General features: G+C 38.8%; 1 protein-coding gene across 1 annotated transcript; it reads left to right on the plus strand.

Moving 5' to 3' along the window:
- The first annotated feature begins 1,387 nt into the window (after positions 1-1,387).
- On the plus strand, positions 1,388-7,587 carry SULT1C4 (sulfotransferase family 1C member 4). Its single transcript, XM_017817434.1, has 9 exons — positions 1,388-1,420; positions 1,703-1,781; positions 2,258-2,315; positions 4,084-4,221; positions 4,819-4,916; positions 5,240-5,366; positions 6,629-6,723; positions 6,928-7,108; positions 7,264-7,587. The coding sequence occupies exons 3-9, from the start codon at positions 2,279-2,281 to the stop codon at positions 7,374-7,376; spliced, it is 789 nt and encodes a 262-aa protein (XP_017672923.1). The 5' UTR covers positions 1,388-1,420; positions 1,703-1,781; positions 2,258-2,278; the 3' UTR covers positions 7,377-7,587.
- Positions 7,588-14,240: the final 6,653 nt, after the last annotated feature.

Genomic DNA, 14,240 nt, shown 5'->3' on the forward strand with positions numbered 1-14,240 from the left:
TGCAGATGGCACCAAGCTGAGTGGTACAGTTGTCACACTTGAAAGACAGGATGCCATCTAGAGGGACCCAGACAGGCTCAAGAACTGGCCCCATGAGAATCTCATGAGGTTTAACAGAACCAAGTGCAAGGTGCTGCACGTGGGCCAGGGAAACTCCCAGTATCAATACAGGTCGGGGGATGAACAGATCAAGACCAACTCTGCCCAGAAGGATTTGGGGGTGGGGGTGGATGAGAGGCAGGAGATGAGCTGGCAATGTGCACTTGCAGCCCAGAAAACCAACTGTATTCTGGGCTGCATCAAAAGCAGTGCGGCCAGCAGATCGAGTGAGGTGAATCTGCCCCTCTGCTCTGGTGAGACCTCACCCGAAGTACTGTTTCCAGCTCTGGGGGCTCCAGGACTGGAAGGACATCAGCCTAGTGGAGCAAGTCCAGAGGAGGGCCACAAAGATGGAGAGATGGAGCACTTTTCCTGTAAGGAAAGACTGAGAGAATTGGGATTATTCAACCTGGAGAAGAGAAGGCTTTGAGGTGACCTAATTGTGGCCTTCCAGTACCTGAAGGGAGCCTACAAGAAACATGGAGAGGGTCTTCTTACAAGGGCATGTAGTGGCAGGACAAGGGGGAATGGTTTCCAACTGAAAGAGAGCAGGTTTACATTAGTTGTTAGGAAGAAATTCTTTACTGTGAGGGTGGTGAGACACCGGATAGAACAGATTGTCCAGAGAAGTAGCGAATGCCACATCCACAAGATGGAGATAATTTCCCCTTAAAAGCCCTCACAATGCTAGTAATTATGAGTGCAGTGGGCTTACATAGAGCAACTCCTGTGTGGGCTGAACCCCTGCTTCCTGGGCAGTGGCTGGACATCACCTGCTAGTGGGAAGTACAGAATAAAATCTTTTGGGATTTTTTTCCTTTGCTTGTGCACATGTGACTTTTGCAATTTAGTTAGATATTAGGAAAAAAATTAATTATTCCAAGACTGTTGACAATGACAGAGATGAATTAAAATAATCTTGCTGGAGCTACTGACCAGTATTTAATGTTGTTGCCAGTAATGAATTATACTTTAGATGAGAATTCAAAGTATTTTTCTTTCACAGGATTAGAAAGGATTTCACAAAAAAGGATTTCACTCCAGAAAAACTGCTCAGCTATTGGCTGCTGCTGCACTTCCTCCTTCACTCTCCTCACACTGATAGGAACAATGGAATCTCCACCCACCCAAGCTTTCGTCCTACTTATACCTGAAGATGTAACTTGCTGTGTAGTTGTCCATACAGCCAAGGACTGAAGACATTTAAGCAGAAAAAATTCTCTGCCAAGTTTCTTCCTTTTTTTTCTTTAATTTCTTGTTTCATTGCCCAGCCACCAATCAAACATCTTGCTTTGCTCAACTCAATCTCTGTGAAATTGCTGTGAGTATCAAGAAAATGAAAGGAAATAGTCTAGCAATGTTTGCGATTAGGATGGAAATGTCGTTTCTCTTTTCTGGCTGATATTTTTAATTTAGATTAGTTCTATAGCCCCCCCCCACTTAAGCAGAGCTTTCCTCTGACCAGATTTGGAGCTCTCAAAGTTATGGCTAAGAAGGGGCCTCCTTAAAAGAAATTCAAAAATGACTAACTAGTTACTCTAAAACAGATTGATTTAAGTAATTAAAGCCTAACAACCTTTAGTTAATGATCTATTTATTTCAGGTTATTTATATGCAATAAACTTCAAAATACAGCAGAGAATTCCGGGAGTGAAAAGATCCAGGAACAAAAGACAGAAAAGGTCTGTAAATATTTTCGTGAGTATGAAGCACAAAGGGTGTTAATAGGAATTTCTATTTATTTTCTCTGCAGAGGAAGGGTTGGGTCCTGTATGCTGATTTCATTGCCAAATGTTATGCTCTGCTTTCTTTTGAATCACACCTCTTTTTCTTGCCTTTCAAAGGCTTCATATCTACAGTCACAATTTTACATAAATATGTTTGGTATGGGAATAATGGCTTTTTAATTTTTTTGTATCTGAGTAAACAGAGTGATTTTTAGAGACACGGAGAACTATCAGTAATATACCAAGCATTTCTGAAAATGAGATCCAGCTTTAAGGAGTCTATATATGAATCCAGATAGGCCAAATCATGGCCAAAGAAATCAGAGGACATGGAATTCAGTCAACAAGAGAGACCTCAAGAATGGATGAGTAAATTTAGGGTTTTTTTCAGAGCAACCATGTTAATTCCAAGCCTTTCTTTCTTCATGCAGTGCTCAACAGTCGTGGATAAAATGAAAGATTTGAGTCTGAAAGACACAATTACCCGGAGTGAGTTATTTGACATAGAGGGTGTTCCCCTCACAAAACCAATGGGCATCACATGGGATCAAGTACAAAAGTTCAAAGCCAGACCTGACGATGTGTTCATTGCAACCTATGCAAAAGCAGGTTGGTGCATGTAGGAAAGAGAATAGAAAAGTTTGGGATAACGTTTATTGTTGAAATTGAAAACTGTTTTTTTTCTGTTGTGACTGATATTTGTATAATTCCAAACCAGACACATTTTAAAGACACGAAGCCTTGTCACCTGTGACTAGTAACTTCTGACTTCTTTGGCAGAAATAACAACAATCTGTTACTACTGAAGTACAGATGGCCAAAGTCGAATGACCTATACTTAAATGTTTCCTTTAATTACATACATTTATATTAATGACAACAATGGAAGTTTTCCACCAATATGTAATGATTTAACAATGCCTAGAAAAATGTCATCATTACTAAGAAGTAATAGAAACTGACTGACATGATTATGGAATGAATAATTTTTGGGGAATTACTTGGTGTGTAAACGAACTGTGGTTTCTGAAAATAGATTAATTATTTTAAGGAAATAACCGAATTCACTTAATAATTTCAGCCAATAAAATTAAATAGTCACCATTAATATTAGTTATCTGACATTTTATTCAGTGGCTGGCCACTATTGCTCCCCTTCATCAGACCCTTTATACTTACTACACAGAAAAACAGTGAATAACAAGCATCAATATTAATCCCGCATGAATAAAAACATGTACAGTTTAGGAAATTCAGGAACAGATATGGGAACACTTGATGATCATAAAAAAATAATTACTAGAATTAACAACAATATTTAAGGATGGGTTTTGTTGATTTTTTTTTCAGTAAGGGAAAAAACACCAAAAAACCCCCCACCGCTAGTTTTGTAGAACCTGAAAGCTTTTAATTTACTGTCTGCATACTGAAAACAAAACCACGTTATTTTAGCCAGTCTGGATTAAAACCTCTCAGTCATTGAACTGAAAAAAAAGTTGGCAGTCCATTTGACGTTATGTCATATTTGCCTGAGATGCACAATTCAAGCATCTCAACAGCTGAATTTCCTGCCCACATTGCTTTCCAAGTTATACCTTAGCCTGTTCTCTAGCTGACCTGCCACGGTAGCTCAGAGGAGATGTGGTTAACACAGTGATCACAGCTATAAAAGAAAAGAGGCATGAGATACACAACACTGTAACACAAGATTTTGCAGGCAGATGAAGTGTTATGTACTGATCTTCACTAAAGTGGTTCAAACGGAAACTTTGCAAATACTACCACTGTTTTATATTTTCAAACTGTATGAAATTTTTACTCGCTTGAAGTTCAGCTATTACATTTTTCCACTCAAATTTAGAATAAAAACAAAAGTTGAAATACCTGAATTTTTGTGAGGTATGAAAATTGGAATGAGGGAGTTTCATTTCCTCTCTGCAAATAATACAACCTCCAAATAATAGTGAGTTTATCCCAGAGCATTTTTTCAGTACTGGTGTGGGGTTGGGAGCTATTTCTTTTGGCATGAAGAAGCCTGTTGTAAAATGGAATCCCTGAAACTCTGCTTTGGGAATTACCTTTGTATTCCTAATTAGGTATTTTTCCCCCATTATCCTCTCTTTCCAATTTGTCCATTATCTTCTGTGCTATTCCTTCCTCCTTTAATGTAGAGTCCATCCTTCTGGCTTTCAGTTCCCTAGAAGAAGAGACTCCTGGCTATCCTGGAGAGAAATATCTAAACACTTGACATTTTCAGGTACCACATGGACACAGGAGATAGTGGATATGATTCAAGAAAATGGAGATACCGAGAAATGTAGACGTGAAACGACTTACAAACGCCACCCTTTCCTTGAGTGGTTTGTTGCAGAGCCTCCATCTGAACGTTACTCAGGTGAATATTATATAAATAAGTTTGTATTTTAGACAAAATGAAACAAAACAAGCATTTGGTGCTGATGTGATAAGTTTCCTGAGAAAGATCTCAATTGCTTTGTTACTGAACTATATTCATAGCTACTGAAAATCCAGTCATTCCCCTAGTTTCTCTTTACATGCTATCCAGAAAGTCTAGTCAGCCAATCATATTCCTGTATTCTAGAAAGGAGCAAAAATTTCTTACCTGTACAAGTGAGAGGAGATCACTAAATATTGCAAAGGAAAAGCTTTGGCTGGGTAAATATAAATCAGTATTCATCATTCTCCCTTAGAATGCATTATCCCTTAGAATGTGGGCCCAAGAAAGCAAGAAGATATGAACTAGTATTTCCCCTTTTAATTTGAATATATAGGCAAAAACTTCCCTAGAAACACTGAAGATGTTTATGTAAAGTTGCTTATGTTACACTGTTATGTAACTGCTTTGGAGATGAATGATTGGTGCAAGATGTACTGCTAAAAATCATGGTCAAAATCACATGTATGAGAATAACAAAGAATTGCTAGTGCAATTTAGAGAACAACTCATATCTCATAATTAAATATCCCACAGGTGTAGAGTTAGCTAATGCCATGCCATCTCCAAGAACAATAAAAATTCATCTGCCTGTGCAGCTGGTGCCTCCCTCCATCTGGGAACAAAACTGTAAGGTAAGGCTGAGGAGGTTGGACTCAACTCTACTTCATGGGCAAAGAAAGTGACATAAACTAGGACAAAATACATTTTCCAGAGTGCCCACAAAACCTAAATGTCCCCACAGATATTTTCCCTTTAATGTGCAAAGTCTGTGAAAATCTAAAGAAGTCATGACTAAGTTACCTGAGCTGGATTTCAGAAAATGCCAGCTTCAAAGCAATATCTCCTAAAACACTGTCATCAGGGTCCAAGACAAAACTTTAGGATATGCTCAATATCTATATAATCATGTGCAAGTTCATTTTTTTTCTCTCTCTCTCTTTTCAAATCAATAAAGATAATCTATGTGGCAAGAAATGCAAAAGACAATGTGGTGTCATACTACCACTTCCACAGAATGAACAAGGCTTTGCCTGAGCCAGGAACCTGGGAGGAGTTCGTGGAGAAATTCATGTCTGGACAAGGTGATGAACTGAAATCAGTTATATAAGTGATTTTGTTCATTTTAAAAATGCATTGCAATGATTTATTTATTTCAGCTATTGATATCTAGTGCTGATTTCACTCTGCGGAATGATAACTACTGAAGACGTTTCAGTCATAATTTATCTTCATTCACAGGTTTTTATTAGTACCTAAAGGATTATTAAATCTATCTTTACACTCCCATTTGGGGAAAAAAACACCCAACCACTACTCTTTATTCTGTGATCTTTCAGAAACCTATATGATGATTTTTAGTCTTTACCTCTTCTCTCTGACTTTAAAATAAGCCAGCTGAAAAGGAACAGCGGTTTAATTGGGTTTATTCTAACATGATATACAAGAAACTAAGGGTTAATTTTGTTAGAAATGTGCAGTGGGAATTTTAGATACGGAAGTATTTTTACATAAATTAATCTATCTAAAAATAGGGCATATGAAAAAAAGACAGTTATCTTACTATGGGCAAGCAACCCCTTGCAAGCTGATTCTTCCTTTTCTAAAAGAGATGCCCATATCACAGAATATCCAAGAAAGAAAACCTGGTCAGGTGAGTCGCAGTTTACAGTTTGGGTCATTAAAACTTCCTTAGGTCCTTAATATTTTTGCCACCATGTAGGCCTAGAAATAACACTGTCTGGACCAGCATGAGAGTTTCATGTCTAAAGAAGACCTTGTGTCTGGTGTTTGACCAGCTCAGCTTGAGAGCCATCTGTCCCAGTGCAGACATCTAGAAGACTGATTAGCTACCTCTGTCCTAGCTGATCATCTTGATACTTGCTGGAGAGAAACAGGCACTTCTGATAGAATACCAAATATTTAAACCAGTTAGAATCACAGAATAATACAAGCTGGAAGGCACTTTCAGTGTCCATCTGGTCCAAACCCCTGCTCAAAGCAGGGCCAGTCAAGACCAGCCTTGTCCAGCTGATGAGATGAATCACTGGAAATGTCTGTTTCTTTCCACTGACTGCAAAGACAGCCTGGATTTTTCATTCAGGAGTAAGAATCTGCATTTGTTGCCCTCTAAAGTTACACATGGATCCTGCTCTGAGCATCCATACACTAGAGGGATTAATAACACAAATGCTGTGATAAGCACAGAGCACAGCAGTCACGGTCACAGTAATTTAAAACCAGATGGTAAATTCCCAGGCATTGGTCATAAGGGAACCATGAATGCCACATGTGTTAAAGACAGTTAGGGCATTTATAGCTGCTGTTGATGTTACTTCTTTTTCAGTGCTCTGGGGTTCCTGGTATGACCATGTAAAAGGATGGTGGAAGGCCAAAGATAAGCACCGTATTCTCTACCTCTTCTATGAAGATATGAAGGAGGTAAAGGGCATGTTTATAGAGCTCTGAAATCCAGAAGTCTAGTAGATACTGCCTACAAGCTAGTTTTGTATTATAATGCCAGCTGTATCAGTAAACCTTATGACAACCTGATCTTTTCAGTCTGAGAATTGCAGCTTTACCACTATGTTTGACTTCTTTTCTTTTCCTGGCTCTATATCTTATCCCACATCATTGTCTCTGCAGAATCCAAAGCAAGAAATTCAGAAGATTGCGAAGTTCCTGGAGAAGGACTTGAGTCAGGAGGTTCTAAACAAGATAGTCCATAATACCTCATTTGAGGTAATGAAGGAAAATCCCATGGCAAACTACACTAAAGATTTTCAGGGAATAATGGATCACTCCATTTCCCCATTCATGAGAAAAGGTACTGAGGTTTGTTACTTAAATCAACTCTTTTTGGTTTTCATTCTGTTTTGAAATGAACCTTGAAGTACAAGTATCTAGTGAATTGTGGATAATTGGCTTCAGGAAATACTGGTCAATTAATCATTTTTCTTTTTTTGCTTTGCTGTTTCTTAGGGGTTGTTGCAGACTGGAAGAATCATTTCACTGTGGCACAGAATGAGAAATTTGATGAAGATTATAAGAGGAAAATGTCTGATACCTCTCTTGTTTTTCGCATGGAATTATAATTATTTGCAATGGGAATTAATGATCTTCAGCCTTTTCCATGTTATATATTTTGCCTTCACAAAATGCCAGTGTCCCTAGGATTTCCATCTCTCTTCACAGCCCACTGATTATGCCAAAGTTTAAGTCTCCCTGAAAAAAATAATTCCACTGGATACTTCTTATTCATTCCTCCCACAGTAACTTTCAGCATTAATAAAAATATTTCACACATGCTTTGAACTTCTGTCTTTGTAAAACTGCAGCTGAAATTGCTGGCATTTTCCAATCAAACTCTAACAGAAACTAGGAACCAATAGGAAAAAAGGGTGGTAAAAGAGCGCACCAGATTGTACAAACATTAATCAACAAATAACAACAAACAAATTTAAAGGTGATTACTTATAAAGAGGGCAACAGAACAGCATAAAGTAGAATAAATTTCCTTTTCTCTCATTTTAAGATGGACATCATAAATGCTGTTGAGATGAAAGTAATGTCTCCAAAAACAGCGAACACCCCTTACTTCCTTTGATCAAATTTGCTAAAGGGCTACATAGAGGCATTTATTTACAATCCAGCTGTAGAGACAGCAGCCCTTACTGCATGAAGAGAAGAGGTTTTTCTCAGATTTGCCTTCTCAACTGGATATCATATTCTTCTGCTAACATTCGGAGAATTCTGAAAGTTGGTACAAACCAGGTCAAGAGTCAGTGCTGCATATAACATCTCCATCTTCACTGTTGTATCACATTATTTCCTCCTCCTTTACTCCACTCTTAATCAAATATATAAACATCCCATTGAGTGCTCTTAGTTGCAATAGGACCTGATTGATATTAGGAAATAAAAACCAGTTCTCTTTAGCATTAGTACCACCACTATATACAGGCTATGAGCTTGTGCAAAATTAACTAAAGCAATTCATAACCCAGTTAATTATAGGCAATTGTTACCAATTCACTTTTGGTTTTAAAGTGCCACCACTGAGCTTGGCACATAAGAAAGGCCCCAAACAGTTCCTGCTTAACTGGGTTTGCGCTCTGAATGTCAGAGGGAACACAATGTAGACTACAGAATCCGAAGGAAAATATTCTCTTAGTCTCATTTAGTCTAGTTTAGTCTAGTCTAACACAAAAAATGCTTGCTGGGGATATTTTCTCTTTGGTCTATGTCAACATGCACAGTCCATTTCAGGCAACCTACTTAATCCAAATATCTATAATAAATGCAGTCCTCTAAAGGGCAGCAATAATCTTGCACCAAGTTTGAAAACAAATGAAAGGCTTCATGTTAAATGTGGAAGTTCCATTGGCAGTTCCCTGCTCACTGAGTTACCCCCAAAAATGAAGGAAACACTGAAACCAGAAACACACATTTAATACATTAGCACAAATTTTACTTCTTTTTTTTTAAAGCCTTTAGGTCAACAGATTCTTGCCCACAAACAAAGGATGTCTCTTTAAAATGACTACATGAGAAAAAAATTACCTGTCAGAGGCACTGCTGTTCATCACAGCAAGGCTAAATACCAGCCTGACAAGCTTTCTGCTACTTGTTTGGTTTTTGTTTATGATTAACTTGATTTACTATCTCACTATTGCCAGTATGAGGAAAAGGCGTTGCCTGCTCTCTTAGATATATCCATTCTCCTGGATTGCTCTATGAAACCACGAGTCAGCACACTTTGTCAATCTAATCCTCATTCAGTGCCACAAGAGATATCAGTAAATGGAAAACATGCTTAACTCAGTATCTTGGTGACATTTTATGAGCAGTTCTGTACAAAAGGTCACACAGGAGACATATTTGTTCCTCCTTTAAAATTTCTGAATCTATCAGAAGTGCAAAATGCTGACAGCAGCTGAAGCCTGATCTGAAAGGGAGCTGCACAGCCACCACAAGGGTAGAGGCACCATATAAGGGCTTTGTATCACATTGGAAAGTCACCTTTGCTCCCTCACTTGCTTAGGTGACTCTGGACCCAGCTGCAATTCAGCTGTTACGAACAATAGATAAAAAGTAACACAGGTCAGAGTGCAGTCCTAGAATAAAAAAGGGGGGAAACAAACACTTGATGTGTGGCTACATGAAAACTGGCTTTTCTTATGGTATTAATATTCTCCTTCTATATATTCAAAGACAGGAACGTTAACTTTCTTGACAAAATATAGTGGCAGGGGGATAGAAAAGTGGGGTGTTTCTGCTTTTTATGCCTTCTCAAGCCACCACAGCTGAGAGAGATCAACTTAACGGTTCAGACATGAGTTGCAAAATGTTCTTAATTGTACCAGTGTAAAACTACAGGGAATAGTGAATTGTTACCAGGGAAAATTATTTGATCTGTAGTTACCAGGAAAATTTGGAAAAGAGATTAATGGGCTGTATGCATCCCCCAAATGGGCCTAGAGACTATTGTGGTTTAGTGTCTATTTTGACAGTATGTCAACAGGGATGTGCACATGCTTCTGGGCAGATGACTGGAGAGTGCCCTCACCTAGAGTGCCTTTAACTTCCATATGTTTAGGTCTGTCAGTTGTTATGTACAGAAGAGCTTTAAATGATGTGTTGGTATATGGAGATTGTTTACTAATACCAACAATAGTTGGTAAGAGATTTAATGTACTTTTACATAAGATACTGTAAATCAATCAAGATATTGTAAACCTTCAGAAGGAGATTTCAGGTGTTCAGTCAAATTACTTGAAATCAATTAAACTATTGTCAAGCTTCTGGTGCAAACAAAGGACTGTGGAGATAGAACTCTGTACAGAACTATATTAGACATATGTCCTGAATATACATCTACGCTTTATATTCATCCAGTTACCTAGATGCACAATTTTACTAACCTTCTCAGGTGCAACATCATCTATGTCAGTTTAGCTAATGCAATCCCTCAGCAACTTCTTCAATGCTGCTTGTGTCTTCTTTTATAAGAGAGTGTACATGCAGAGTTTTGATAGTGGAGAAACTTTGTTATTCAACTCTAAAAAAAAGTCTCAAAATCAGTGCTAATTAATACATGTTAACTGTTCACATGGTTCTGTTTCATAGGTCTGCCTGAACAACTACCAAAACAAATCCTCCCCCAGGAATGACTGAAGATTCCTGCTTTGATACAGACTGTTTAACAGGGACTGCTGTATTATTCCTAGAGTAGTCGTGACCAGCCTTTAGCTTGTCTGTCAACTGCAACTGGGGGAGCTGTTTTACTTTCACAGGGAATGCAACCATTTGCAAAACAGAATGGAAGAAGCACCAAGCTTCAAAAAATTAAAGAAAGAAACGAGCTGCCACAGACCCGCCAAGGTAAGCGCTATGTGCTCACCATGGTGGAAGCAACCACTGGATGGTTAGAGACTTTTCTGGTGTCTCACACAACTACCCAAAACATCATTCTGGGTCTTGAAAAGCAAGTACTCTGGCGACACAGCACCCCAGAGCTAACTGAGTCAGACAATGGGACTCATTTCAAAAACAGTTTAGTTACTACTTGGGAAAGTGAACATGGCATTGAGTGGGTATATCACATCCCATATCATGCACCAGCTGCTGGAAAAGTTGAACGGTGTAACGGATTGCTGAAAACTACTCTGAAGGCATTGGGTGGGGGAACTTTCAAAAATTGGGATCAGCACCTAGCAAAGGCTACATGGCTAGTCAACACTAAAGGCTCCGTCAGCTGAGCTGGCCCTGCCCAATCAGAGTCCCTTCATACTGTGGATGGAGACAAAGTCCCAGTAACTCACCTGAGAGGTATGTTAGGTAAAGCAGTTTGGGTTAACCCTCCCTCGAGCAAAGGCAAACCCATTCGTGGGATTGTCTTTGCTCAAGGACCAGGATATATCTGGTGGATAATGAGAGAAGATGGAGAAACCCAGTGTGTACCTCAAGGAGATTTAACCTTGGGGAAAAACTAATTCATATTCTGAGTTGTATGTTGCAGGAAATGAGTAACCAGACGAGGAAGACTCGAACTAAGCTGAAGGGAGCTGTTTTATCTTCCTAGCTAGCATTCAAAGACAGAGGGACACAGCTTTCCTTTCCACTAATTTAACTGTAGATAATCTGCTTCATGCTTGGATTGAAAGTCACTGTTTGTCCAGTTAGGAAAACAGACTGTGTACAGGAAGAAGCTTTTATTTAATTTGTCCTATCTGTATAGGATATGGCTATATACCCTATAATGTATACTTTGTAAGTTTTTTTTTTGTTTGTTTGTTTTTTGGGTTTTTTTTGGTTTTTTGGTTTTTTGGGTTTTGATTTGTGGGGCCTCTAGTGGTCTAGTGGTTAGGGTGCAGGACTCTCACCACTGCGACCCGGGTTCGATTCCCAGCCCCCCGGGCAGATGGAGCTCGTCAGCCCTGTAAGGCAATCCATCTAAGAGAAGGTCACTCTAAACAAACCTACGTCCTGAGACCCTCACTGCCACTGTCCAAGCTTGCTCGGCCCCGGCAGATGAACCTCAGGATTAAAGGGTGGGCTCAGTTCAGCGCACGCTGTGTCTCACCTAAAAAATCCACTGCACAGGCTCGAAGGGTTAATGACCTTTCCCAAATCTTCGCTCGCGAAGACTGGCCATTATTATTATTATTATTATTATAATGATTTGTGACAATATGTTCACAAAAAGCGTTATCTTTACAACAAAGTTAATTATTAATTCTGCCATTTTCCAGAGGTACATTAACATATTTTAAGCCTGGACTGAATCTTCCATATTCCCTCACATCCTCAATGAACGTTGCAAGGTCTGTCTCACTGTAGGTGAGCCTGGAGGCACACTGAAAATGAAAGTTAAGGCCTTCATACTGATAGGTTGCAACCAAACTGTGCTGCCAGACTGGAAGTCATGGGCTGAGGCTTGGATAACAAGGCTCTTTGCCCTCCAGACCAAGAACAGACTTAGACACTGTGTAGCTAGATCAGGAATGCTGTCATGCAGCAATATCCCATGGTTAATGTTGAAGAGGTAAATTATTCATGGACTATTTTGCAGAAGGGCTTTGGCATAGTCTGCTGCAAGGGCAGTTGATACTTATCTGCAGTGTGAGCTCACACTGCCTTTAGGACTGTGTGAAGGCTCACAGTTGAAGTTGAGGCCATCTACCATGACACGGAGACAGAGGGATTATGTCAAAAGCAAGTTACACTGGGTCCTGCTCTGGTACAGTCCATATAGGTAGAGTCTTAGGTTAGGCACATAAAAATGATGGTAACTAATTTTTTTTTTTAATTGTTAAAATTGGGCCTCTTGATTCACAGTAATTTTTGTACCAATAACCTTCACTCATTGTCTAATTGCTACTACCTCTGTGTGCAGTTAAAAGGGCTTTCGTGTTCTATTAACAACTGAACAGGCTTTCATAGCCAGACCCAACCCCAAGTGCATGAAAAAAATTGTTCCTTGTTTCAGTTTCACTCTAATTATTCAACAGGCTTTTGCTGATAAGAACACCAAACTACTCACCTCTGTTTCCTATTGCAGTTTAAGACCAGAATTAAGGCCTCTGTATACAATTTTGATTTTTTAACACCTAATAAAATCCTTCATACACAAATTAGTACTGAGATTAATAACTTTTAACTTTTTTCACTTTACCACTCCACCAACCCAACCCAACAAAATGGCCATAGTCAGCCAAATAATATACAGTTCATTTGCACAGAGTAGGGGGAATACTTTAAGTTTCCAAACAGAGAAGAATAGTTAACATACTGCAAATTCATATGTTGCTTTCCTTTATACTAATGTGGCATATAAAAAAGCCACAGAAGTAGCTCAAAGCAAGAACTCTGGCCCAGCATGGTTCACAAGCAGGAGTTTGCGATCTTCACAATCTGTTGCAAAGGCAGATTCTACAGTGGCAAGTATTTAAAGTATCAGCTCTTGTATGCTGAAAACACATTCCTCAGCTGCAAAATTACAGTAATTTTCTCATTCTGTGCTCTTTAGAAAATTCTTGCAGGTCTAATAATTCCAATGATAGTGAACAAGCATTTGCACCCTGCCTTGTTATAAGGGCTAATCACAGCCTTGTGGGACTTAGCTTCCCAATGAAAGCAGGATTGAAAGTTTGTTATGCTCTGCCCCAACACATCTCATAAATGTCCTGACAATCTTGTTTCACATAAACAATGCTATTTTAAGAGATTAACTAATTCTCTTTTACGAAGATAATAAAATCACAGGATATAGGGAGTATGTAAATTATTCTAGTTTTTCTCACTTATCTTGTTTCAAATTAGATGCATGAATTATTATGTATCAACTTACTGGCTCCTTCTAGATATGTAAGACATGCAATTCATAAACCGTTTAAGAAAACTATGTAAGACTATTGCAGGTATGAATTGACACTTTTTTCCCCACAAAATATGGAGCAATGTACAGTTTATTGTAACAAACCGAAACAATCAAAGTCAAAATTCTCAATTTTTTTTCTTCTAGTTATTCTAGAAACTTTTTTTAATTTTTGTACCATTCCCTAATCAGGATGCTTTGCACTTGCTTTTGCAATTCAGGACCAGAACAAAAGACTGTCAAGACAATCTCAAACATTAAATATACCTAAATTCTATTGCACAAAATGGAGGGGGGTGGGAGGGGAGAACTGGCCTGTCTCTGTCAAGTACTTGTCTCACAGGAACAGGGAACGGTGGGGATGAGTAGTCCCCAGTCAGAATCCCCAAAAAGCCTGGGATGAGTGAGCCAGTCTTCAGTACAAATACATCTGAAAACTCTTTTCTATCCGCCTTGGATTGTCTCCAAAATCAACTTCTTTATAGGCTAAGACATGAGATGACCCAAGAGCTGGATTATAATACATATTTTCTGAGGACAGATGGAAGGAGCAAATTTGCATGAAACATTGTTTTCTATA

The sequence above is a fragment of the Lepidothrix coronata genome, unplaced genomic scaffold, assembly GCF_001604755.1.
Source record: "Lepidothrix coronata isolate B3197 unplaced genomic scaffold, Lepidothrix_coronata-1.0 Scaffold60, whole genome shotgun sequence".
Lineage (NCBI taxonomy): Eukaryota > Metazoa > Chordata > Aves > Passeriformes > Pipridae > Lepidothrix > Lepidothrix coronata.

Coding starts and splice junctions, on each gene's coding strand:
- SULT1C4 (XM_017817434.1), top strand. CDS start 2,279: ATGAAAGATTTGAGTCTGAAAGACACAATTACCCGGA. Junction 5,367..6,628: donor GAAATTCATGTCTGGACAAG/GTGATGAACTGA, acceptor CTTCTTTTTCAG/TGCTCTGGGGTTCCTGGTAT. Junction 7,109..7,263: donor TTCCCCATTCATGAGAAAAG/GTACTGAGGTTT, acceptor GCTGTTTCTTAG/GGGTTGTTGCAGACTGGAAG.